Source organism: Myotis myotis, unplaced genomic scaffold (assembly GCF_014108235.1).
Source record: "Myotis myotis isolate mMyoMyo1 unplaced genomic scaffold, mMyoMyo1.p scaffold_m19_p_1, whole genome shotgun sequence".
NCBI classification, from domain to species: domain Eukaryota; kingdom Metazoa; phylum Chordata; class Mammalia; order Chiroptera; family Vespertilionidae; genus Myotis; species Myotis myotis.
In genome coordinates, this window is record NW_023416313.1 from 99,191,846 (window position 1) to 99,219,562 (window position 27,717).

General features: G+C 42.5%; 1 protein-coding gene across 1 annotated transcript in view; it reads left to right on the forward strand.

Moving 5' to 3' along the window:
* The window catches only part of CUBN (cubilin), a 285,455-nt gene that overhangs the window by 132,465 nt on the left and 125,273 nt on the right, over positions 1 to 27,717 (forward strand). Inside the window, exons 31-32 of the mRNA XM_036346196.1 lie at positions 2,865 to 3,034; positions 26,563 to 26,722. Of these exons, the coding sequence (XP_036202089.1) occupies positions 2,865 to 3,034; positions 26,563 to 26,722 (330 nt within the window). The remainder of the gene's footprint in view (positions 1 to 2,864; positions 3,035 to 26,562; positions 26,723 to 27,717) is intronic.

The window sequence follows — 27,717 nt, forward strand, 5'->3', positions numbered from 1 at the left end:
ACTCTGTGACTTCCCTAGTGGTGAATACTGCTTTGGCATATACTCTTCTCTAAAAAATGGGATAGAGTTTAACTTCTGAAGAGTCACGGTGCATGTGAAAACAAGGAACATATGTGAATCAATGGTGAGAGTGGGAGTGGGTGACTGGTTAGATTCACTTCCTCTCTACGGACTTGTGCCTGTTCACCAGCCTTAAGCTGGGAAGCAGCAAAGTGGTAAATTTCTTCATGCCACAGTTTAGACGAGTGATGGCGAACCTTTTGAGCTCGGCGTGTCAGCATTTTGAAAAACCCTAACTTAACTCTGGTGCCATGTCACATATAGAAATTTTTTGATATTTACAACCATAGTAAAACAAAGATTTATATTTTTGATATTTATTTTATATATTTGAATGCCATTTAACAAAGAAAAATCAACCAAAAAAATGAGTTTGCATGTCACCTCTGACACGCGTGTCGTAGGTTCGCCATCACTGGTTTAGACCCTTGCATTCTTGGCAAATGTCAAAACTGTAAATGTTAAATTTGTGAATTCCAAGGAGTTACCAGGGGTTAGATAGTGACATTCCGCCCAAGAACTTAGGCAGTCTGAATAAATTACCTGTTGCAGATTGTTTAACTAAAAACTTAATGCACAAAATATTTTAGCAGATATTAACCTGTACAACTACTCATATTATCTGAATTTATTGAATGCTTACCATGTGCCAGGAACTTTACTATTTTATAAGACTCATCTCATTTCCACCCTGAGAGGGTAGTTCATTTCTTACACTCATCATAGTAAAGAGGAAATCAAAGCATAGAAAAGTTAGTGACTTCTAGAAAGTGCCAAAGCAAAAATGTAACCTCAAGCTACCTTATGGCCCCACTTTTGTAATTCTTAAGGTAATATAACAAGTATATTTCATGTTTCCTGAAGTCAATAATGTATGAATCCTATATAATAAAAGCCTAGGTTGCGTCACATGCAACATCATCACAAGATGGCCGCCACAAGATGGCTGGCAGGGGAGGGCAGTTGGGGGCGATCAGGCCAGCAAGGATCAGGCCTAAACCAGCAATCGGACATCCCCCAAGGGGTCCCATATTGGAGAGGGTGCAGGCCGGGCTGAGGAACACCCCCCCCCCATGCACGAATTTCATGCACCGGGCCTCTAGTTTAATTATAATTATAAATACATATTATTTAGATTACCCAAAACTGATTTGCAGTTATTAGAAAACTAGAGGCCCCTCTACCTGGCCTGCGGGGATCAGGTCAAAACCAGTTCTCTGACATCCCCCTAGGGGTCCCAGATTGTGAGAGGGCGGTTCTCTGGTGATGTACCCCAGAAACTGGCTCACTACTCTCTGGTTCCTGGTGAGTCACCCGAGAACCCCAGCTACCAAGTCACTGCAGCTCGGCAGCGCCTGCATTGAGCATCTGTTCCCTGGTGGTCAGTGTGCATCATAGCTACCGGTTGAAGCATCTGCCCCCTGGTGGTCATTGCATATTATAGCTAACCAGTCAAATGGTTGATTAGGCTTTTAAATATATACTAGAGGCCTGTTGCATGAAAAGATTCATGCAATAGGCCCTCCCTTCCCCTGGCTGCCAGCACTGGTTTACCTCTGGTACCCAGGACCCAGGCCTTTGCTCCGGCCGGAGCCACCGTCAAGCCTTCGCTTCTCTGGCCAGAGCTGCCTTCAAGCCTTCGCTTTCCAGCCCGGACGCCCTGGGTCGGGTCGCACATGGGATGCCTGCCGCCCCAGGTCGCAGATAGCAGGCCCGTATGGTGGCGGGGCAGCCGGGATGGCGCTGTCTCACCCTGCCTGCAGTATGCAAATTAGCCCCCATTTTTGTTGGCAGTTAATTTGCATATCGTGCTGATTAGCCAATGGGAGGCGTAGCAAAGGTACGGTCAATTACCATGTTTGTCTATTATTAGATAGATAGATAGATAGACAGATAGATAGATAATACTGAATGTTTCCATTATTGGTTTGTATCATTATCAATCCAAGAAATAATGGGTCATAGAGGTGGACATTGATGGGTATTTGATAATAACATAAGAATAAAAAACTGAATAAATGTACCAGGTCCCGAATACTAATTTTGTTTATTGTTTACACTATTACAGATGTTTCTCATTTTCACCCCCTTTGCCCACCTCCACCCCCCACAGCCCCTCTCCCCTGGCTTTCACCACTCATGAAAATGGTGTTTTCTGTGTTCATGGGCTATGCATATGTAATTTAAAAGGCAGATATTAAATTATTTATAAAAGCATACATTACTGAAGTAATCAAATTTCTTGGAAGGAGATGTGTTATTCTTACAGTTTACTTTATTGTTAGAGAAGCATGACAAGGCATTTTATAGCTTTATGAAAACATGATTTCATTTGCACGTACTTTTCAGTATTTTTTTAAAAATGTTTTTATTGCTTTTTAGAGAGAGAGGAAGGGAGAGGGATAGAAAGATAGAAACATCGATAAGAGAGAAATATTATGGATCTGCTGCCTCCTGCAAGGCACCCCCTGGGGGTAGAGCCACAACTTGGGCATGTGCCCTGACCAGAAATGGAACTGACGACCTATTGGTACCTGGGTTGATGCTCAACTGCTTAGCCACACTGGCCAGGCAACTTTTCAGTATTTTTAAAATAACTTTTGGCATTAGTATAAAATATTTGAAGTATTTTCTTAGTTGTTCTTATTTGTTTTGTTTGGATGAATGAATAGTGGATATTCATGTCTACAAAATGTTTGGCATAGATTACATAAAAGTGGTAGTCAAAGTATCTCCTTGTTATGGGGTAAAGTTTTATGTATTAGGGTTTTATCTCATTAATGAATTGGGTTTTCTACTTGCAGGTTGTGGTGGGATTTTCCTGGCTCCCAGTGGAGAGATTCATTCTCCAAATTACCCCAGTCCTTATAGAAGTAACACTGACTGTTCCTGGGTCATTCGAGCGGAAAGAAATCACCGTGTTCTCTTGAACTTCACTGACTTTGATCTTGAACCTCAGGACTCTTGTATTATAGTAAGTGACACAAATTTCAAGCCTTGTCTAGAGTCAAACCTGGGTCAAAACATTGCCATATGAGCATATTTTGCAAATATATTAGTTATGAGTGTTTTGGACATCAAATCATAGGAAACCTACCAATTAGCAACTTAAAATATAAAGACAGTTATTTTTTACCTACATACAAACCAGGAGGTAGATAATCTCAGGGTTGTTTAGAACTTCAATTTCTGCTCTACCATTCTTAGCATGATGGGTTTTTGTTTTGTGACCTCATGGAGCAGACCGTCCAACCTTGGGAGAAGGCAGGGAGGGGGGGTTAGAGATCAACCAAAGGACTTGTATGCATGCATATTAGCATGACCAATGGACACAGACACTGGGGAAGTGGGAGCTTGCCCTTGGGGATGGGAGGTGTGTGTATATGGGCCGGGGGCTAATCGGGGGGTGGGGTGGGGAAGGAGACATGTAATACTATAAACAATTTAAAAAAATGACTGCAGGAATTCCAAACATTTTTTAATGAGTTCAAATCTGAGAAAAGGGAGAAGAAATAGTGTTAGTTGTTTCCATTTTATATTTTTTTCATCAAAAATGAAAATTTTTCATAGAAGCCCAATTGTCCAAAATTGGCTGCATTAAAGGTTAGGAAAGTATAGTGGAATGGAAGGATGAATTTATCATAACTACTTTAAATCAATTATTTTTAAGCCTCTAGGAGGGTTCTCCTTTTCTTGAGATCAGGATATTTGAACAAATGTGGCTGACAGGAAAGAATATATTGGGAGAAGGGGGTGAGAGGGAAGGGATATGGCCATTAGTTGTTTAGATGAAAGATAGGTTCTGTTACTGTCAACACCTGTACCTAATGCTATATGTTTAATGTGTGAGTAAGTGAGGTTGAATTTTGAGATTTCTTTTTGGTTTTAATTTAATTATTTTTAACAAAATGTTTTTCACCTCTTATTTGTATTTTGTAACACTTTATTCAAATACCAACCAGATTCTCCTAGCTAATGGATATTTCTATTTTAGTTTCCTGACAGATTCTTATACAAACTCCAACTGGCTATCTTTCAAATTTAACTTAAGAAAAATCAAAATTGTTTCAGATTTTTCAAAGTAGTCCAGTCTAAGGGTATAATTGTAAGTATCCTATCTAATAAAAGAGAAACATGGTAATTGGCATACGACCGCTACCCTTCCCATTGGCTAATCAGCAAGATATGCAAATTAATTGCCAGCCAAGATGGCGCCGGCAGCCAGGCAGCTTGAAACTAACATGAGGCTTGCTTGCTTCAGTGACCGAGGACTACAACATTCCCCACCTGCCTTGCCAGCCTCTGAGCTTGCAGTTTAAGAAACATTGTAACAAATATAGAAGCTAAACAAAACCCCAGAAACCTGCTTTCAGCGAGCTGGGATCTCAGAGCTGGAGTTATACATTGTTTCGATTATAGAACCTAAACAAACCAGATACCTTCTTTCAGCAGCAGAGGCCTCAAAGCTGGAGCCAGAGCTAAAGCTGGCCCAGAATAAAAAAGAAAAAAAGAAAAAAAGGAGCAGTTGGGAGCTTCAGTCGGCCTGAAAACAGCCCTCAGCCCTCACCCAGACTGGCCAGGCACCCCAGTGGGGACCCCCACCCTGAAGGGTGTGTGACCAGCTGCAAACAGCCATCATCCCCTCACCCAGGCTGGCCAGACACCCCAGTGGGGACCCCCACCCTGATCCAGGACACCCTTCAGGGCAAACCAGCCAGCCCCACCCATGCACCAGGCCTTTATCCTATATAGTAAAAGGGTAATATGCCTCCCAGCACTGGGATCAGCGTGACAGGGAGCAGCGCCCCAACCCCCTGATTAGCCCTGCTCTGTGCCTGATAGGGGGGAGCTCCCCAACCCCCTGATCACCCTGCGGCTCTGTGTGTGACAGGGTGTGGTGCCCCAATCCCCACCCCCACAGGGGCCCTGCTCTGTGTGTGACGGGGTAGAGCCATAACCTCCCCATTGGCCCTGCCCTGAGTATGACAGTGGTGGCGCCCCAACCACCTGATCGGCCCTGCTCTGTGGGTGATAGAGGGCGGTGCCCCAACCCCCTGATCCTCCCTGCCCTGAGTGTGACAGGGGGCGGTGCCCCAACTCCCCTATCGGCCCTACTCTGTGAGTGATGAGGGGAGCTCCCCAACCCCCTGATTGACCCTGCTTTGTGCGTGACAGGGTACAGAGCCCCAACCCCCCTGATGGGCCCTGCTCTGTGCGTGACGGGGCAGCACCCCAACCCCCTGATCGGCCATGCTCTGTGTGTGACAGGGTAAGGAGCCCCAACCCCCCTGATGGCCCTGCTCTGTGCATGACAGGGGGTGGCGCCTCAACCTCCCCATCGACCCTGCCTTGAGTGTGACAGGGGGCAGTGCTCCAACCCCCCAATCGGCCCTACCCTGAGCACGACTGAGGGTGGCATCACAACCTCCCAATCTGCCCGGCTCTGTGCATGACAGGGGAAGGCACCCCAACTCCCCAATCGGCCCTGCTCTGAACCCGAACAGGGGCTGCACCTAGGGATTGGGCCTGCCGTCTGCTACCTGGGAGCAGGCCTAAGCCAGCAGGTCGTTATCTCCCGAGGGGTCCCAGACTGAGAGAGGGCACAGGCCAGGCTGAGGGACCCCCCCCCTCCTCCCCAAGTGCACAAATTTTTGTGCACCGGGCCTCTAGTTATTTTATAATATTAAATCATTAATGTACTTAAAAGTTCAGTTGAATTATGATTACATATTAACCTTCTAAATGAGTCTTCAGAATCTAAATTAGCAAAGCATTATACAAACTTAAGGTTTAGGATATCTACTTTCTGTAATGGTAACTTACACTAACTCTCCTGAAAAAGACAATTTAAAAACTTTGGATGATATTTAAAAACATCTTCCTAAGTGCAAGAAAGACCTCCCAAGTAGCGTGAAATTTCTGAGTTAATGTCAGAGAGAGACCTGAGCCTAGTACTGGGACTGCTTTTGCCTGTAGGGCATTTGCTGATCCAGAAGGGGGTAGCAACACTACTGAGAGCCTCTCAGGACAAAGAGGAGTGAAGTTCCAGTCCAGACCGTAAATAGGTTGGAGGCCCTGGTAAACCATCCTAAAGCCTAGGTAAAATGAGAGTAAAACAGCCGTCACAGAGGCTGCTTCTTAGCTTCAAGTCACCTGAGTGGCCTCCAAAATCTCAAGCCATGGAATAATGATGGGAACCCTTTAAGCATTGGACATCAAGTAATTTAAGGGAGATAAATATCATCCTACATCTCATTTCTACCCATAATTTTTCATATGCAATAGCCAGTGTACCATCATATATATGAGACGATAATATAACAAAAATGCGATACAACATTAATAACAGACAGTGGAAACAATACACCGATATGCCAGATACTAAAATTACCAGACACAAGTTGGTAAACAACTATAGTTACTAAGCTTAGGGAAGTAAAGGTAAAACTTAAAACTTTTAGCAAGGGTTGAAAACAATAAAAAGTAGCATTGAAAGAAAGAAAAGGAATTAACTGAACATTTATAAGTGGATAAATACAGTAGCTGAAATTAAATTCTCAGTGGAAGTTTTTTTTGCATATTAGATAAATTTTTTGCATATTAGACAGAGATGAAGATAGAAATAGTGAATTGAAAGGTAAATCAGAAAAACCTATCTGGCAAAAAGTATGGATAAGCAAAAGGATAAAAAATGCAGAGGAGAGATAAAGACACACAGAGGGTAAAGTTAAGAAGATATAACATACATTTCATTGTAATTCCAGAAGGAAAAGAGAAAAATGGAGCAGAATCAATATTTGAAGAGCTAATGACTAAGACTTTTCTAAAACTGATGAAAGACATCAACAAGACAAAAACAAGAATTCCAAGGAACCCAAACAGCCAAGCAGAATAAATAGAAATACATACTTATTGACAAACAAACAAAAAAAACAAAAACACTTAAAGATAAAGAAAAAAAGGTTACATTCAGCCTGGGGAGTGGGTGGGTGGGAGAACAGATTACCTTTTAGGAAGGGGCAGAGTCAGTTTTGACTTTGCAGTTGGAATAATTAGAAACAAAAATGACAATGGATGGTATTTTCAGTTTGAGGAAAGAAAATAATTACAAACCAGGAACTCTGCACTCTCTGAAATAGTCTGTAAAGATGATGGCAAAATCAAGCATTGAAGCAGAAGAGGGGCCTTCAAAAGAAATGTGAATGGGCCAGAGACACACTGTCTACCTTGTAGTTTTGCCTGCTGTGGGCATTTCTCCATCACTTGTTCCCTCCCTTTGTATGGTGCCAAGTACAGTTTCTTAAAGTCCATAAACCATAGAATTCAACGTACAATGGTGTGGGACTAAAACAAGACCTAGGTCAAAGGCACACCCAGCATAGACGCATCATTTCCCTCCCGTGGTCATGAGTAGGCTTTTCCCCCTACCTGAGATATAAATACACAGCCTGGCTTTTCTATTAGCCACTGCCTTATCTCAGCATGCAGCTGGGCTTGACTTAAACTGAAATAAGAGGGAACAGATTGGAAAAAGTGAAACCTCAACTATGATCTGGCATGGAGATTGGAAAATAAGCCCAAAGACAGGTGCTGGGAAGAGTCCAGTCTGGCAGATAAGGTAAAAACCAAAATCAGAACATTCTGTATGAAGTAGTTGGAGTGTCCCCGCCAACTACAGATGGGGCATTCAGAAGCTAAGGGCACTACGCACTTGGGTAACACACTGACATACCAAGTGAATTACCCCAGCAGCCCCATGGTGAGGAAATGTAGCTCTGTGGTAGAGGGGACCTGAACTGAGTCTGGGTTTTGCCACTTTCTAGCTGGGAGAAAGCTAATCATTCCACTTCAGTTTCCTTAACTAGGAAATGGGGGTAGTAATAACGTCTGTGTCAGATTTGTTGTTGGGGTATTTGAAATTACGCACGTGACCTGCCTGTCACATGGAAAGTTCTCAATTCGTGCTCCCATAATCGTAATGACGCTGATGATGAGTGCCCTCAGAGGCATGTTCAAGCAGCACCGAAAAGGGGAAGATGTCCTGAGCTCCCAGAAGGGGCAGTGGCCTTAGGAGCCGGGACCTCCCACCTGTGATCCTGGGCCTCAAGGTCTTCAGGAAAAGAAGAACCTGTTCATGAATCTTTGTCACAGCACAGTGCCGAGCATTTAGTGTCCCTAGGACTCAATAGATTATAATAATAATCAGGAGAAAATGAGAGTGACTCATTTAGGCCTGGAAGCCAGAGAAAGTTTCACACGGAAGATTCATTCCCTGGGAGAAATGTGGTAGCGGGGCCAGGAGAGGACGCTGTAGGGAGAGATGAGGGCATTTGTGCACAGAGGTGTGAACACGCACAGACGTTTGGGAATAGGAAAGGAGAGCGCTGTACTTGGAGTAAGCTATGTGTTGGAGAACATGTAGAGACCATGGGACTATAGAAGATGCCAAATTGGACAAACTCTTATATGTTCTGTGAAGAATGTGAAATGAAAGCTTTCTATAAAACAGAGGAGTAATACACTCAAAACCATATTTTACAATGATAACAGACAGTTGTTACAACACCGTTGGCAGAGAAAGATGGTATAAAGGCTGTTTCGGAAGCTATGAAACCGTGGGCAGTGGCCTTGGGGATGGAGAAAAAAGCCATATTGAATAACTCTTAGAATGAAATAAGAGGCTAATTCCGTGGTGGAGGGTAGGCTAGGAGATAAGAGGTAGAAGAGTTTAGACTATTCTCTTGAAGAATAGGTAATGGTGATGCCATTAACTAACTGAGTAAAAGGGCAGACTACTGAGTTTGGAACCCTTACAGAGTTCAACACGTGAATTCAGTGCTCCGGATGGGGTGTGAGCTGGACATATCTATTTGAGGATAAGTTCTGTATATTTGGATGGTTATTGACACCACAGAGATAGGTGTGTCCACTTATAGGAGAATTTTGTAAAGACAAAAGGGCCAAGTAAACTGGGAAACAGTTAGGGGCAGATGAAGGAACAGAGGAGAAGGAGACCGAGGAAGGGCACTCAGAGAGCGTGGGTAGAATAGGTTGAAACAAAACCATTGGATTTGGTCTTTGATGACCTTGTAAGGACCAAGATGGTGTGTGTGGTAGTGGAAGACTCCAGACCTTCGCCCTTTCTCAGAATGATGGAAGTGAATGATTTAGAGGGAAGGCAAGATCAATGGAAAGTTATCTTTTTAAATATGGAGAAGCGTAAGCACATCAAAAGAGCAAGATGCTGGTGGAAAAAGAGCAGCTGAATGTAAGAAGTAAATGGAATAACTGATGAAGGCATGTTATCAGGACAGAGACCTAGAGAAGAGACAGATTGATCCTATTGATTTCATGCTTTTAGAATGAGAAACTGGAACACACACCAACCATAAGCTATTTTTTTACTTGCAAATGTATTTATTGAAAATTATATAAATCATACGCAAACTAAATCATTTTTGTTTCTATAATTTATAAATCACCCTTATGAAAATATAAAGAAATGTGAAAAAGGACTGTTCAGGTAAATTGGGGCAGAGACCTGTATGGTTGCCAAGTGGACTCAATTATGGAGATGGGAGGTCGGCGGAGGTTTGGAACCAGGCAGGCAATGTCCTGGCGAGGCTGGAGGCTTGGCTCCAACTTACAGTTAGTTGTCCAGGGCTTCATGAAGGCAGGCATTGAGGCAGCAGCCATCTATCCTTTACAGCTCGATGGACACTGGATGTGAAACTTAACTTACTGTCCAATATCTTACACAATATCTCTGCAGTTTCAGTTCATACCAAGCCAATCATTCATTCTGGAGACATGCAAGTTAATTTCATGGTCCTGTCGCTTATACAGAGTCACTGGCAAAGAGAAAAATATTCAGCTACCAATGATGTTCCCAGATAATGTTTGTGTTCATGGAATTTTTAATAGACCTCAAGTGCACTGTTTAATACTGAGGCGAATTGTGCTTGGATGAGACCAGCCATCAAGTGTGTTTTTTTCCCCACACTCCCATAACAATTTGGATTTTCAGAAGCAGAAACATTAACAGTCACTATTATTAATAATCATAAACACATAGATACATAGAATGTTAAAGTTGGAAAATGAGCGATTAGAAATAATTTACTGTCATTTCCTTATTTTTAAAAAAAGAAAACTGATGTTCAGATGGGTCAACATCAATACAAGGTAGAAATTAATAGTAGGATCAGCACTAAAATGCAAGCAAGTCTAAAGTAAGAATAAGTATTTTGGTAAAATATAAAATTATGGCCTACACAGGGAACTGGCAGAATAAAAGACAAGTAGTAAAATAGGGAGAGAAAGTAAAATTAGGGTTACTTTAGAACATTGCAAATTCTCTTACAGATAAGCCCAACATGAGGAAAAGTGTTAGGATTTAAGTATGCAGTGGACAGTGTCTGTGCTCTGAAGTGGGGTGGTCTGTGTCCCATCCGTCCATTCTGTCTTTGGTGTCAACTAAGTGCTGGGCACCAGGCACTAGTGTCTGGGGTTGGCCCCACCACTCACTCTCTCATGGCCTGGGGACCTTAGAGTGCTCGCTCACTTATAAAATCGAGTGCCTGGGGAACCCAAGCAGAAAGAGAGAAGCTAGGGAAGAGGATCCTGTTTAAGAGTCGTATTTATGTGTAGAAAGAGGAGAACATGGTGGGAGTTTGACGGAATGGGCACTAAGGGTCAGGCGATGTCATCAGTGGGTTCATTTCTGAAGTCACAGCCAGACCCGCCCACACTAAACTTCTGGTCACCCCCTGGGGTGCAGGTCAACCAGGCATTGGTTAGAAGAGCAATTCCACCTGCTGCACGGAGGGGAGCTCCTCCTGTAGTTGGCCTGGTCCCCAGTGGTGCCAAGTGGAGGCAGGGTAACCCCACAGGCAGCCCCAAGCTATCACTCCTGGTTTCGTGGAACTAAAGGCAAGGCTCAGCAAGTGGAAGAAATGAATGAAAAAATTTAAATGGAGCAGTAAAATACACAACTTCCATCCCCTCTGAATAACCCGTAGCAGCAGACTTTGTATTCCAAAGGCGTCGATCATTTGATGGATGGCTGAATTAAGGAAAAGGGGCATTTTTTGCTGTCTCCACTCTGTGATGAGCAGTGGGAAACTGCAGGTGACACATTTGGGAACGTGCTGTGTAGAGTTCACTTCCTGGCACAATTATTGATAGACATTCTCACTATTTTGAGCCACATGAGAACTTAGATAACATCGCAGACGTGTGTTTTCTAGAATTACAGGTTGCCATAGTGAAAAAAGAGAGACACTGAATCTTCTGACTTCTATTGAAATGGCAATGGCATCATGGGGTCCTAACGACAAAGCTGGACTTGCACTCAAGTTTCAACGAATTTGGTGATAATGTTTGCTCCATCCCTTTACAGTGGCCAGTTTCATTTACCCCGGGCTCCTGAATGACACACATTGTGAGCAGTTCTTGCTGAGGCAGCAGTGGGAGCACTGGCGAGGCAGGGCTCTATGGTCAACGTGAAAATGGCTCCATTATGTTCCCTTTCAGGAAGGCTGTTTTAACGTGACCTCCGACTGACAGTTTAATTGCTTAATTAGAGTCTCTCTTCTGAGCCTCAAATTCACATGGCCCTGCAAAAGCTTATTGATCCCTGGGACAAGCTGCCTGTAGTTCCCTGTGAGAGCAGGGAGAGAAGTCAGTTCAGCAGCACCCGTGGCCCCGGGAGCCTCCAACCTCTGATTTCTGCATCCGCTTTGCTCAGCACAATGGAATGTCTGCCTTGTGAGAACCAGTAAGAAAGAGATAAAAGCAAGCAGACCACAGTCCAGAGCCAGGCTCTCATTTGGAGAAAACACACACTCACTAGGGCTGACCGAGCCTAGAACAAAGAAAGGACCCAGGATGAGTAGCCGGTTTCTGTTCCGCAGCTTTTTGTACTGATCCAGGAGGAAGAAAGCAAAGGGTCTGGTTAGAACTGAAGAAAACCAGATGCGCCCCACCCCCACCCCAGAGCTGCAGGGTCTGTTTTTACGAACATTGTTTGACGATAAGGTGCAGGGTGGAACAGTGCAAACACTGACTGCAATTTCCACATTTTGTTTTATTTTTTTAAGACACTACCCAAGACGTGTTTCCTTTTAAAACATTGATCATTTTCAAAACAGATCAAATAGACACAGGAATAATAGAACTCTGGGCTTCAAAGAGACAGTGGAAACAACTCTTCCTTAAATATTTATTGTTTTACAAATAATCCAAGACAGAAACCAATCTCCTCCTCCTCACCGCGCCCCCCCCCCCCCCGCCTTATTTCTTCCCTCTCTTCTTCACTCCTCACCACAGAAAATTTACTTTCCATTTGAAAGTTGAGGATGGTTTCTGACCATCTCTTTAAAACGTTTGAGACTTACTTTTGATAACCTGCTTAGCCCTTTTGCACTCCAGCTCCAAAGCAGGCACCAGACGCTGCGCCAGTACTTTACATCCCAAAGCAAAGAACAATGGAAGGGAGGCCACAGCTCTGTCAGTGGACCCGGGCTTTGTTTTGCTTTGCTTACAAGTCAGCTCAGAATCTCCTTACAGGCTTGTTTCTTTTGAGAATAAAATAAATTTCTTGGATTTTTTTTGTATGAACATTGGAGTCACTGCTTAGAACAGTTGCAAATTCTTAGACTTGTAGTCTCCTGTAAAATTTGAAGACTGAGTGTGATAATGTAGAACAAAGGACCGCGAGTGACAATGTCCATGAGGTGAGTGACTACACATTTCACTTGGTACTAATTTCAGGGCAGGGTAGCTGGAAAGTACCACTGACAGGAAACTGATGCTTCCTACTCCCCACCCCAAAAGAAAAGCTGCTAGAATGAGTAATATTTTCCTCTCTGTCCTCGCGTTTATGACTCTAACAGCTTGGATAATTTCCTGAGGGATTCCCTTCCCTATCACTTGATATTTCCTCTATCATAGAGAGTTCTCATTCCAAAAATAGAAATTCCATTCCATCAGCCCCTATACTACCAAATGTAATGTGTGAAAATATTTCATGGATTCTCACCCTCAAAAAGGACTTTGCACCCTCATGGGCATGATCTCTTCTGTAGCCTAACTATTTTATTCTTCAGCACATTTTTTACCCTGGTAAGTTTTAAGGCAATCTAAAGCGGTAGACATGTGTTGCAAGGAGTTCGACTTGAAGTAAAGAGTAAATATCAGAGTGAAAGCCAAGTCACAGCAGTGGCAAAGTGAGGAAAGAGGCCATGCTGCACCAGAAAGTTAGACTGTAATTAGAAAAGGACAGGTGTGGATGTATATCTGAATTCAAGAATAGCACTGAGTGTAGGAATCAGGGATATAAGTTTCCGTTTATTATTGGTCCAGGCACTGCACACTTTGCTACATAGTCTGCTAAATAGCCATGCTGGGAATCCCATGCATGTTCAGTGGGAGGGAATGCATGGCAGGTGCCAAGCACTCTGAAGTCCACAGGGGCCCCAAAGAAGAATGTCTCAAATGCCACTAAGGATGCTTTATTGCAGGCCTGGATAAGTGAGAGGAGACTTCCATTCTACTTCTAGAGCGCCCATAATTATCTTTCTAGGAAGCCATGGACATCTCATTTAGCTTCGTAGATTCATAGCCTCAGTATTCTATCCTCAATGGATGATACTTGATTTTGTCTTTCCAGTTGGTTTAATGATAACTGATCAGATGTCAGAAGGATGGGATCAGAGGGATACTGTTTCTACACTCCTCAGTGTGTGACTGTGAGCAAGTTAATTACATGTTTCCTGAGCCTCAGTCTTACCAACTGAAAAAATAAAATTATAAGAAGGATTGAATTTAAAAAATATATTTTTATTGATTTCAGAGGGGAAGAAAGAGGGAGAGAGAGATAGAAACATCAATGATGAAAGAGAATCATTGATTGGCTGCCTCCTGCATGCCCCCCCCCCCACACTGGGGATCAAGCCTGCAACCCGGGCATGTGCCCTTGACTGGAATCGAACCTGGGACCTTTCAGTCCACAGGCTGACACTCTATCCACTGAGCCAAACCAGCTAGGGCAGGATTGAATTTTTGAAATGTATTTAAAGCATTTATCACAGTGTCTGGTACAGATAAGTGCTGGCTGCTACTCCTAATATTTCTGTTACTGCTACTACTACTTCTATTACCACTCATACTACTTTAAAGGTCTTAATTTATCTTTTAAAATTTGTGAAACTTAAGGCACACAGAACTACAGAACTGGGTTCATAATCCTCAGTTCATTGCTAATTATCACCATTAGTTTTTAAATAGCTTAATTTTGTTTAATCTTAAAGTATTTATATATATATATATATATATATGCTAGAGGCCCAGTGCATGGAATTCGTGCATTGGGGGGGAGGGTCCCCTCAGTCCAGCCTGCACCCTCTCGCAATCCGGGAGCCCTCAAGGGATGTCCTCAGGGATCGGGCTTAAACCGGCAGTTGGAGGACATCCCTCTCGCAATCGGGGACCGCTGGCTCCTAACTGCTTGCTTGCCTGCCTGCCTTCCTGGTCATCCCTAACCACTCTTCTGCCTGCCTCATTGCCCTTAACTGCCTGCCCGCCTGCCTGATTGCGCCTAACTGCCTCTGCCTGCCTGCCTGATCACCCCTAACTACTCGCTTGCCTTCCTGGTCATCCCTAACCACTCTCCTGCCTGCCTCATTGCCCTTAACTGCCTGCCTGCCTGATCACCCCTAACTGCCTCTGCCTGCCTGCCTGATCACCCCTAACTGCCTCTGCCTGCCTGCCTGATCACCCCTAACTACTTGCTTGCCTTTCTGGTCATCCCTAACCACTCTGCCTGCATGCCTCATCGCCCCTAACCACTCGCCTGCCTTCCTGATCACCCCTAACCACTCTGCATGCCTGCCTTTTGCCCCTAACCACTCACCTACCTGCCTCATCGCCCTTAACCACTCTACCAGCCTGCCTGATTATCCCTAACTACTTGTCTGCCTGCCTGATCACCCCTAACCACCTCTGCTCAGCCCCGCAGCTGCAACTTCATCTGGAAGGATATCTGGAATGACATCTGGAAGGTCATTCAGCTGTCCAGTACAATTAGCATATTACACTTTTATTATTATAGATAATTTTATGCACATATACTTCAAAATCATTTCAGTGAATTTCATCATTTCATAAGTGTGTTATTTTGATACCTTCTAGAATATCCACAAATGAGTTAAGAAGAAAAAAGTAATAGTGTAGAAAATGAAAATAGAAGCATATTCATATGTATATTTAGAGTTTATTTGCATGAAAATCTCAATGTTGAAGCATTGTCATACCTTGGGAATTGTAAAATATGCTATGTGTTTTGCTTGTGAATTAAAATAGTTTTTGCTTACTCCAGATTTTAATAATTTTAGCCCACACATTTAGTTGGCTTATTTTCTGCATGAGCAAGATGAAAGTTAATAAAACAAGAAGATAGGCGATTCAGTAGATATATACCCCTTCCCCCCATTTACTCTCCAATAAGCTGAGTGAATATATTCCAGTTCCTAGAAGTGAAAATACAAACATTACTGATGGAGCTATGTTCATTTCCCCCCCTCAGTCATGTGCTTTGGACAGTAAGTAATGACTGTTTCAGTAAGGTGATCACAAGTCACTCTGATAGCCTGGGTTTTGATCCTAGAGGAGGGGCTGTGGGCTGAAGTGCTATATGCACTGCATCCCTATCAGTCCTTGTTCTTTAGTTTTCAAGCAGAGACCAGTGATTGCTTGTCTTTATTTAGTACAATTTTTAAAGTATTGGGATGCTCAGCTTTCCTTTTGTATTGCATTTTACATTTTTCCAAAGAACACACTGCACAGTGGCTATGGTTTGAATTGAAGGGGGCACATGAAGCAGGGAGAATTTCTGGCTGCTGTGGTGATTGAGACCAGATGTGATGAGGTCCCACACCAGGACACCAAGAGGAGGCCCTGCATGGGAGGTGGTGGGAAGGCATCCAAGAGATATACCACAGAGAGAATGCACAGAACACAGGATCCACTGGATGGGGGGCAGGGGGCGGTGGTGGGAGAGATCTAAAATGGCATTTTCTGAGGCAAAAAAGAAAAGGAAAGGAGGAATTAGGAGGAGAGGGAGATGACCTCAGTTTGCGATGTTTACTTTCAAAGCTTATGGGACCATACAAGCCATGAGGTCTGGAATGCCATTGGATATATGAGCCTGGAGCTTAGAGAGGGGTCTATTTCCATTGTAGATATTGGTCAACTAACAAATACCTTGGAGATCTTAAAACAGAAGCATATCCATTTGACTTGATACATTCCTGACAGGCAACAAAAGGCAGATTAAGTGCCATTAATACCCATCTGGCTCAGATACTGCAGTACTGTTATGTGAATAGCATTTCGTTATGTCTCTGTATGTGATCATTTACATGTATGGCTGGCTAAACACTAAACACTTAAGCATTTCAAATATGTGTGTCATTTTAAAAGTGTACATGCTCCTCATATCACATTTTTACGATACAGAAAAGAAGAAATAAGAAATTGGTGCCATCCATATATTTCAACACCGAGACAAACTATTAAAAGTTTGGCTTAATTCCTACACAAACATATACATACAAACACACACATGCAGACTTATACACATATAAACATAGATAGTTGAGGAAATACTGCACATCATTTTGTATCCTGCCTTTATCACTTAGCATTACTTAATACATTTATTCTTAAAAATATTATCTTTGACTATATAATCAATCATATGGACATACCAGATTCAGTTAGCCATTAGCTTACTATTTTCCACTTAGATAACATTGGGCTTTTCTTATTATTATAAAAATACTATGAAGAGTGTATTTATATGTGAATCTTAGTCTACATTTCCTATTATTTCTTTTATATAAATTCTCTTTTCTTTTTTAAAAATTTACCTTTATTGTTGAAACTATTACAGATGCTCCCTTTTCCCCCCATTGACGTCCTCCACCCTACTCCCACTGCCTGCCCCAGACCTTCACTGCACTATTGTCCATGTACATGAGTTATGCATATATGCCCATAAGTTCTTTGGTTAATCTCTTTCTGCGTGCCACCCCCCCCCATTCTATTTTCTTTAGAATTAATAATATGAAATTATGAAATAGTTTAGGTATATGGTAAAGTACAGTCTACATAATGCATGTAAAGTATATAATGAACAAAAACATCCCACTGTCCAGACTTGCCAAATATTAATATTTTTCCATATTTGTTTTAAATCCTTTTTTTCTCCAAAAGAAACAAATTGCTAAAAAGACAGTGATGTCCCATCTGTAGCCCACACTGATACCTTTTCCTGCCCCCAGTCCTAGAGGAAACCACTTAAGAGAATTTGGGTTTATGATTCTCATGGCTATTTTTTTTATTAAACTATAGTTTACATACAACATTATATGAGTTTCAGGTATAAAGCATAGTTATTCTTACATCTTATACCTTATAATATGATTATCACAATAAGTCTGGTAACTATCTATCACCATACAAAGTTGTTATGATATTATTGACCATGTTCCCTGTGCTATGCATTACATCCTCAAGACTTATTTATTTCATAACTGAAGGTTGTACCTCTTATTTCTCCTTCCATTTTTTTCACCCACTCCTCCACTCTCCTTTCCTCTGTCAACCATCAGTTTGTTCTCTGTTTCTGTTTTGTTTTTGTTTGTTTGTGTGTTTTTCAGATTCTATATTTAAGTGAAATAATACAGTATTTGTCTTTTTCTGTCTGACTTATTTCACTTAGCACAATATCTGCTAGGGCCATCCAGGTTGTCACAAATGGTAAGATTTTATTCTTTTTATTGTTCAATATATATATCTTCTTTAACCATCTATCAATGGACACCTAGGTTGCTTCCATATCTTGCTTATCCTTTACTAGAGACCTGATGCACGAAATTCGTGCAACAGTAGGCCTTCCTTGCCTCGGCTGCTGGTACTGGCTTCCCTCTGGCACCCAGGACCCGGGCTTCCTTCCAGCCATCAGCAGCATCCAGGACTCAGGTTTTCTTTTGGCCACCACAGGCACCTGGGACCAGGGCTTCCCTCTGGCCGCCAGCAAGCACCCAGGACCCAGGCTTCCCTTGCAGCCCCAACTTCACCTGGAAGGTCACTGGGAAGGACATCTGGAAGGACGTTTGGTCTAATTAGCATAGTATACTTTTATTATTATCTACTAGAGGCTCAGTGCATAAGATTCATGCACGGAGGTGGGGTGGTCCCTCAGCCTGGCCTGTACCCTCGCACAATCCAGGACCCCTCGAGGGATGTCTGACTGACAGTTTAGGCCCGATCCCACCACGGGATTGGGCCTAAACCGGCAGTCGGACATCCTTCTTGCAATTAGGGACTGCTGACTCCTAAATGCTGGCCTTCCTGCCTGCCTGATCACTCTAGCCACTTGCCTGCCTGCCTGGTTACCCCTAATGGCCTCTGCCTCAGCACCCACCTCTGTGGTTTCATCCAGAAGGACATCTGGAATGATGTCTGGAAGGTCGTTCAGTTTTCTGGTCTAATTAGCATATTATGCTTTTATTATTATAGATATATAAAAAGCCAGTGACTGGAATGCCATGTGGGCCTCTCTACAGGGTGTGTCATAACACAGAGCTAGCTTCATCAGAGTAAGCAATATAGAATGGAAAAGAGAGTGACAACAGGAGGGAGAATGCTGGCAAGATGGAAGTGTCCATCTTCCATCACCTAATCATGGAAGTGGCATCCTATTACTTTTGCTTGTAATCTACTTATTAGAGACAAGTCACTAGGACCTCTCCCCATGCCAGGGGAGGAGATTGCACAAGAGCACGGATGGGTGGAGCCAGGTCATCAGAAGTTGCAACCCCCATAGTCCCAACTGAGTAATTTCCGTGGATTATGGCTCCTACTCAGGCTCCTGCTGCAGCAGCATGGCTGGACAAACCTCCGTCCTTCGGACTTTTTGTTTTTGCCTCCATAGAGCTCCAGTTTCCTCCCACGAAGCCTTATTCATTTCTTTTTTTTTTTTTTTTTTTTTTTTTTTTTTTTTTTTTTTTTTAATTTTAATTAAATCTTTATTGTTCAGATTATCACATTTGTTCCTCTTTTTTCCCCCCCATAACTCCCCTCCTCCCGGTTCCCACCCCACTCTCCGCCCTCACTCCCCACCCACTGTCCTCATCCATAGGTGCATGATTTTTGTCCAGTCTCTTCCCGCATCTCCCACACCCCTTTCCCCCCCCAAGCATAGTCAGTCCATTCCCTTTCTATGTCCCTGATTCTATTGTAATCACCAGTTCATTCTGTTCATCAGATTATTTATTCACTTGATTCTTAGATTCACTTGTTGATAGATGCATATTTGTTGTTCATAATTTGTATCTTTACCTTTTTCTTCCTCTTCCTCTTCTTAAAGGGTACCTTTCAGCATTTCATATAATCCTGGTTTGGTGGTGATGAACTCCTTTAGCTTTTCCTTATCTGTGAAGCTCTTTATCTGACCTTCAATTCTGAATGATAGCTTTGCTGGATAAAGTAATCTTGGTTGTAGGTTCTTGCTATTCATCACTTTGAATATTTCTTGCCATTCCCTTCTGGCCTGCAAAGTTTCTGTTGAGAAATCAGCTGACAGTCGTATGGGTATTCCCTTGTAGGTAACTGAGTTTCTTTCTCTTGCTGTTTTTAAGAGTCTCTCTTTATCTTTTGCTCTTGGCATTTTAATTATGATGTGTCTTGGTGTGGTCCTCTTTGGATTCCTTTTGTTTGGGGTTCTCCGCGCTTCTTGGACCTGTAAGTCCATTTCTTTCACCAGGTGGGGGAAGTTTTCTGTCATTATTTCTTCAAATAGGTTTCCAATATCTTGCTCTCTCTCATCTTCTGGCACCCCTATAATTCTGATGTTGGTACGCTTGAAGCTGTCCCAGAGGCTCCTTACACTATCCTCGCATTTTTGGATTCTTTTTTCATTTTGCTTTTCCGGTTGGGTGTTTTTTGCTTCCTCGCATTTCAAATCATTGACTTGATTCTTGCGCTCCTCTGGTCTGCTGTCGGGAGTCTGTATAATATTCTTTATTTCAGTCAGTGTATGCTTAATTTCTAGTTGGTTCTTTATCACAACATCGAGGGTCTCATTAGATTTCTTGAGGATCTCACTACATTTATCGGCAGCTTCTAGACAGTTCTTGAGAGACCTTAAAAGTGTGGTTCTGAACTCAATATCCTCCATTGACAGTTTTGTCCTGTTTCTTTGTCTCCGCATTTTGTTATGCTTCCTTGGTGCACCCCCTAGTGGTCTTTGTGCGAAGTCTTATAGTTAAACCTTGTTGTAGCTAATACCAGGGAGGGTTTGACCTCCAGGCCAAGTGGCTATAAGAATCAGCTGTGTCAGCAGTGAGAGAACTTCTGTCCTCTAGGGAGGTGCTAATCTAGCCTTTGCCTGAGGCTGTCCGGCAAATGCCTGTGTGCAGGGCTTGGGCGGGGCGGGTCGCACAGGATCAACAGGGTGGGCCGGAGAGAGCAGTTATGGCGGCTCTCAGTCCTGTCCCCAGGGGCTCCGCCTCTCTGAGTCCCAGCACCCGCTGCAAAGCTCGGAGAGAAAGCTGCACTCGCTCTGACCGAAGCCAGACAGTCCCGCTTCTCCCGTTTGAGTCTGGGTCGCTAAAGACTCGCCCGGATCTGGAGCTCAGAGTCTGCGACTCCCTCCCGATTGAAAACGCCAACCGCGCCCTCCGCCGCCAGCCCGCTCCGCGCACTCCGCACCTCAGAATTTGACTTCAGCACTGCGCCTCCTCTGAGTGTCCGTATGCGTTTCTCTTTCCTCCTAGTTGTGGGACTTCCACTCAGCCAGCGTTCCTGTGGTTCTTGGTGATGTCCGTTCTGTCTTTTAGTTTCACTTTTGAAGTAGTTGTTCAAAGCAGCAAACTCCGGCGTTAACCTATGCCGCCATCTTGGTTCTCCTCGCCTTATTCATTTCTTAAATAGCAATGTAGCTCTCCCCCATCTCACTTTAGTAGCAGAGGCCGATATTAAGTACTTAAAACGTACCAGGAACTATCCTAAGTACTTTATATCTTTTAACTCAATTCATTCTGATGAACAATATGAGCTGTGTGCTCATGTCCATTTCATTTTACAGATTTGGAAGCTGGAGGTTAGAGAGGTGAGAAACGTGTCTAAAATAATATTTAAAAAAGCACACAACATATCTCACAGCCATTCTCTGAGAGCCTGTGAAGGTGTTTTGCTATATAAAGAGTTTTTCTCTCTAAGAGAAATTCTGGCACCGGCTTCTAAATAATGCATCCTGTAAAATAATGCGTATTTCTCTGAGTATTAAGTGTATGGCAACGGAAAGGGTTCCTTTTGCTTAGCTCCTTTATTTTCTCAACTTACCAGTCCTTAGGACTCTGACCATAGGCCCTATAAATATCATCAGAAAGGGATGCTAGTCTCTGCCTCAGTTTTCCTCCCCACATCACTTTATGCTGGAGATGACATGTGTGAACTTGGAAAAGGGGCTGGTGTTTACCCAGATCTCCTTAAGATTTTAAAGCATCAGTGTTAAAATTCATAAATGATTAGGTTGGTTTTAACTCTCGATAGAATGTAGGGCAGAGATTTTCAACCTTTTTCATCTCACTGGACACATAAACTTAATTACTAAAATTCTATGGCACATCAAAAAATATATTTTTTGCTGATCTGACAGAAAAAAGTATAATTTTTATTCATTCACACCAGACAACTATTGCTCTGTTGTCTATTGTCATTTCTTATTTGACAATCTAAGGGAAAAGGTCAGTGCCTGTGACTAAATAGTCAAGTATTGCATGTTTTAAAATTTCTTGTGGCACACCAGTTGAAAATCGCTGGCTTAGGGTATGGATGGTTCCTGACAGTACTGCCTACTCGGCCTTGGGGATTGGTCTGATGTCCTCCGCCCACCTTCCGCTTTCCATGTCCTCTCACAGCCAGAGAAAGGCTGGTACAGTCAGCGAGAAGGCATCTGGGAGCAGTGTGTGTGGCCTGTGCCCTGGGATTGGACCTTCCTCCATTGCCCTTTGGGACCAGAATGTAGAAAGCCTGCCCAGAAAGCAGCCCCAACTGACCTCTAACCCACTGTGAATAGCCTCCTTTACCCACAGCCGTGTCTGCTATGCAGTACACACTCTAATCCAAGAGAGGGGACAGTTTTTTCTTAACTCTGGGTTTTTCTCAATCTTATCCTATTTTGGGGGGCCGTAGACTCCTGTATGCATTTATTTATTCGAACACCAAACATTTGTAGCCTGTGACGTGCACATTCTTTTCCTTTAAAAAGTCTCCTATTTCTACAATAAAATTAAGGTTTGATATTATGAATATGTATTCTGGTATCTGGAAATTTTACAAAACTCTGGATACTTTCTAAAGAGACCAACTTTTCTGTTAAAATTAGATTACCACTTGACTAGATCTGCCTGTTTTCAGAGCCCCTGTAGTGTTAACTCCCAGGAATACTGGCTACTTTTTCTTTGGTGGATTCAACTTTAAAATTTTATTTTACTAACATCAGATCAGAAAAATCAATTCCCAGGTCTAGAAAACTCTCAGCAGTAGACTTCAACAAGAATTCTACATCTATAAGTTATATGACTACACGTGTAGCTAATAGCAGTATAATTTGCTAGCTTTTTCTGGGGCAGTAATTGGAAGTAAGGAAAAATGCATATTGATAATTTTCATGACCTTAGAATTTTAAATAAATAGGAACAAGTTTCCTATATTTTCTTCCTTGCATTTTTCCTTACAATTTTAAAATTAAAAGTTAAGCTGATTTGATATTACAAGTGTAACAACACTCTTAAATAAAAGAATTGCTATTCTAAACTACTTAAAAAAATCAACTGTCGCCTTGATAACCTGAGGTATTATACTTTTATATAATAACAATTAGGTACATATAACTTAATAATTCTAAAAAGCATTTTATTATTATTATTTTAAATCCTCACCCAAGGATATTTTTCCATTGAATTTTAGAGAGTGGAAAAGAGACGGAAAGACAGAGAGAAATATTGATGTGAGAGAAATGCATCAATTGGTTGCCTCCTGCACACGCCCAACCAGGGCCCAGGCTGGGGAGGAGCCTGCAACAGAGGTACATGCTCTTGATCGGAATCGAACTTGGGACCTTCAGTCCACAGGCCAATGCTCTATCCACTGAGCCAAACCAGCTAGGGCCTAAAAAGCATTTTAAAGGGTAGTAACATGATATAATGTAGAAATTGGAGAAAGAATTAGTTCCTGACTCTTGGATCACTAGCCTCCATTGTCACTAGCCTCCATTGTCACTAGCCTCCATTTCACCAGCTTCCATTGTCACGAGCTCCCATTGTCACAAGCTCCCATTGTTACAAGCTCCCATTGTCATAAGCTCCCATTGTCACTAGCCTCCATTGCACCGGCTTCCATTGTCACTAGCTCCCATTGTCACTAGCCTCCATTGCACCAGCTCCCATTGTCATAAGCTCCCATTGTCACTAGCCTCCATTGTCACTAGCCTCCATTGTCACTAGCCTCCATTGCACCAGCTTCCATTGTCACAAGCTCCCATTGTCACTAGCTCCCATTGTCACTAGCCTCCATTGTCACTAGCTCCCATTGTCACTAGCCTCCATTGCACCAGCTCCCATTGTCACTAGCTCCCATTGTCACTAGCCTCCATTGCACCAGCTCCCATTGTCACTAGCTCCCATTGTCACTAGCCTCCATTGCACCGGCTTCCATTGTCATGAGCTCCCATTGTCACGAGCTTCCATTGTCACTAGTTCCCATTGGATAAGACAGTACTTAATAGCTAGCATACGTGTTAAGTCTCACTTTAATCATTTTTTAAAAATCACATGGTATTGAGGACTAAGTTAGAATGTGAAAGTTCTACAGTGCGAATCATGTTTAGGGTGCCATTGGTATATACCTTTGATTTGGGGAAATTTGGGATCCTTCAACTTTGGATCCATTCCTTGTGAAGCAATGCTTCAGCCATATGAATTTCAGCAGAGGTCCTGCAAATCCAAGGTCTCTGAGGTTGGGGTGGGGGGCTGGAAAACGTGGAGACCCCCTGGAAGATGTGCCCTCTCAAAGGATTGTAGGCACTGCCTCCTTCATGTGACTTTCTGAAGTTTCCAGCTTTGACTTTCTACAGTACTCTTTTTTTTTTCCTTAAGAGGATTGCAATCATTCAGAGAAAAAAAGAGAGTTTAGGAACAATATCCATTCACTCACTAGAGCTCTGACTTTAGGGAGGAATAAAGGAGTCTAGAAGTATCTTGCTTTTGTAAGTTCGTGGATTTGTAAAAATACCCTGAATGATGTGTTGTTGTTACTTGGGGATGTCTATAAACTTCATAGAACCCTAGTGTTCCACTAGAATTTAAGAAATGTTGCTCTAAATGAACAAACAAACAAATCACCTTAGAGAAGCAAGTAGTCTTGACCAAGAATCAGTTGGCATTCTTTCCCAGACCCTGTAACCCTGGACAGAAGGTAGTCTCTAGAGCAAGTATTAATATAACATTACTGAAACCCTAGGTCGTTATAGTTATCACCTTAGGAAAATAGAAAACCAAGTATAGAAATAATAAAGTCTTTAATTAAACCAATGATGATAATATTGGAAAGTAGGGTTAAGTGTAAATGTCCTAAGAGGTTCTGTAATATGGTTTATACGTTACTTTGACTATTTTTTAAGGTGTCCAAAATGTTAAAAAAATAAAATAAAATAAAAAAGCAATCAGACTAGATTAGAAAGTATATTTTGAATTGGTTAATAAAATGTAAGCTCGGCTGGTGTGGCTCAGTGGTTGAGCATCGACCTATGAACCAGGTGGTCATGGTTTCAGGTCAGGGCACATTCCTGGGTTGAGGGCTCAACCCCCAGTAGGGGGCATACAAGAGGCAGCTGATCAATGATTCACTCTCATCATTGATGTATCTATCTCTCTCTCCCTTTCCCTTCTCTCTGATATCAATAAAAATATATTTTAAAAAAGAAAAGAAAATGTAATCTAGAGTTTAATCTACCTTTAAATGAATAAAAATCAGTTTTAATGTTTATTTGTGGGATATATAGATTTAAAATTTGACCATTAATTTTTAAAAAAGAAAATAATTGCTGCGTCAGAATCGCATTTATTTAAAATTCATTATTATAAAATCTTTAGCCCCTTTTGTGAGAAAGTTACAAACTCTATAAATGTTTGATTCACATACTTGTATAAATTCAACTGAGAATAGCCTCCCAATTATATTCATGCTCTAAAAAGAACATTGATTTTAATCATGACTTGATATTTAGTCATTGATGTATCCCTTCCTTGTCCATGAACTTTAAAATTTTCCCTAAGATTTTCTTATTATATATAAATGACATTTTTTGAGTGAAACAACAGAACTTTAATTTCATATTTTAATCCCACTCTGATAGTTGGCCAGTTGATGCATCTATTCCACTCAGTTGGTATCTTGCATTTGATAAAATGAGAGTTTCAGTTCTGTGCTCTAGAATCTAGCTGTCTGTTTCCACATGACCTGCTCCCTCACAGGAACATGTGACTTGGCCACATTATTTGGGCTCTTTGTGCATCAGATGGAGGGATTCTTGGGAGGAAAAAATGGGATAAATGTACGTGAAGGGCTGAGTCCAGTTCCTGGCACATAGTAAGCACTTAATGAATAGTTGCTATTATTATTGTCACTCAAAGAAAAATAACTCATTTACCACTGGTTTACACATAAGAGCATTAAAAATTTCACACAGAGTTCCAAGGAAATGAGCCAACTTCAATTTCACCAACCAATACATCAATTTTGAGTGCATGTAATGAAAACTCTATTCCATTGGTAAGTATGGGAGGTCACCTAGTTCCAGCATAGTACTGAGTGGACACAGAACCCAATATATTTTCTTAATTTTTGAGACAATTTTCTAAATTAAACTCACATCACTATATCATTTGGATGAACTCTGTCATTTCCCTTCCTTCTTAACCATGACCATCTAAAGAACAAAAAGTGCTAGCAAATGTTGGGTTTCTGAAAAGTAATGGTGACTCATTGTTTTTCATCGATTGCTCCTGAATTCATTCTTGCATCAAACATTTTCAGTACATGTTGTGGGTATGGCCTAAGGTGTGACTGCCTTGGAGCTAGAGGAGGAAGGAAGGCTGTGAGAGCGATGGTGTTTATGAAGACATCTGGGGATCTAATAGTGCTTCTGGCAGAGACTCTCCTTCTGAAATTACTAGCATGTCCCTAGAAATGGCCGAAGACTCAGACATTCCCATGAAACTGTGTCACACGACAACAGAGTAACGCATTCGATCTGGCAAATGTTTTGTTTTCCACCATCTCACCAATGTGCAGATAGTCCACGGAACATAGGCCTTTTAGATGAAAGTATGAAGTTCTGAACCATTATTTTCCCATTGTCTTTCTTTGTAGGCATACGATGGTTTAAGCTCTGCAACTACCCACCTTGCCCGTGCTTGTGGAAGACAGCAGCTGACTAACCCCATCACCTCTTCAGGAAATAGCCTCTTTGTGAGATTTCAGTCTGGCCCTTCTAGACAGAGCAGGGGCTTCCAAGCTCATTTCAGGCAAGGTAGGTACAGGGTGGGTCTCTCCGAGGCACCGGCCATCTCTCCTTAAGTGCCTCTCGGTGCTACAATAAAATGAGACCAATCCTTAGAAATTGGTCCTGGCTTTCTACTTCATATGCAACAACTTAAATAGAACCAAGGAACCATGATTTGCAATTATTCCATTTATTGATCCTTTCAATTTACCATTGTCTAGCTTGGTGCCATCTTCCTTTGGATCTCTGGAACTCTCTGACAAGTTCTCAGAATAATACGCACAAGCAGTTTTAATACTAGAGATATGATTTCTAAGTGCCTCTCCAAATTCTTTTGTCCATAGATAAATTATGTAACATTTATCCAAGGTTGTATGTCCAAAGGAGGTAAACCACTATAAATTATCTGTACTAATAAAAGCCTAGGTGGTCCTCCTGCCCTTGTGTATGACATTGTCACAAGATGGCCACACGCACAGCAGAGGCAGGGCCTGGTGGCTGCTCTGCATGGTGAGGCCTGGGGGTTCCGCAGCTCTGTGCAGCACAGAGGAGGCTGGTCCCGATGTCTCCGTTGCCTCACGCAGAGGAGGTGGGTCCTGGCGAAGGAGGCAGGTTGCGGCAGGGGAGGGCAGTTGGGAGCGATCAGGCTGGCAGGGGAGCAGTTAGGGGGCAATCAGGCAGGCAGGCGAGTGGTTAGGAGCCAGCGGTCCTGGATTGTGACAGGGTGCCGGACACATTCTTCCCCCCCACCCCTCCTGCCCCACCTCCGTGCATGAATTGAATACACCGGGCCCCTAGTAAACTAGAAACTTTCTTGTAATGTAGAGTCAGATTTTAACCCTTGAATCTTGCCACTGTCCACCTGCCAGTGTTGTTTTCCATTGTTTTTGTTCTTAAATCACCACTTTCCAGTTCTTCTGACCTTTTTATTCATTGCCTTTGATCTGGTAATTCTTAGAGATCAATCCTTTACCCTACCCTCAGAGAGGGAACCCAGAACAAGAAGGGGTGTGAGTTGGCTT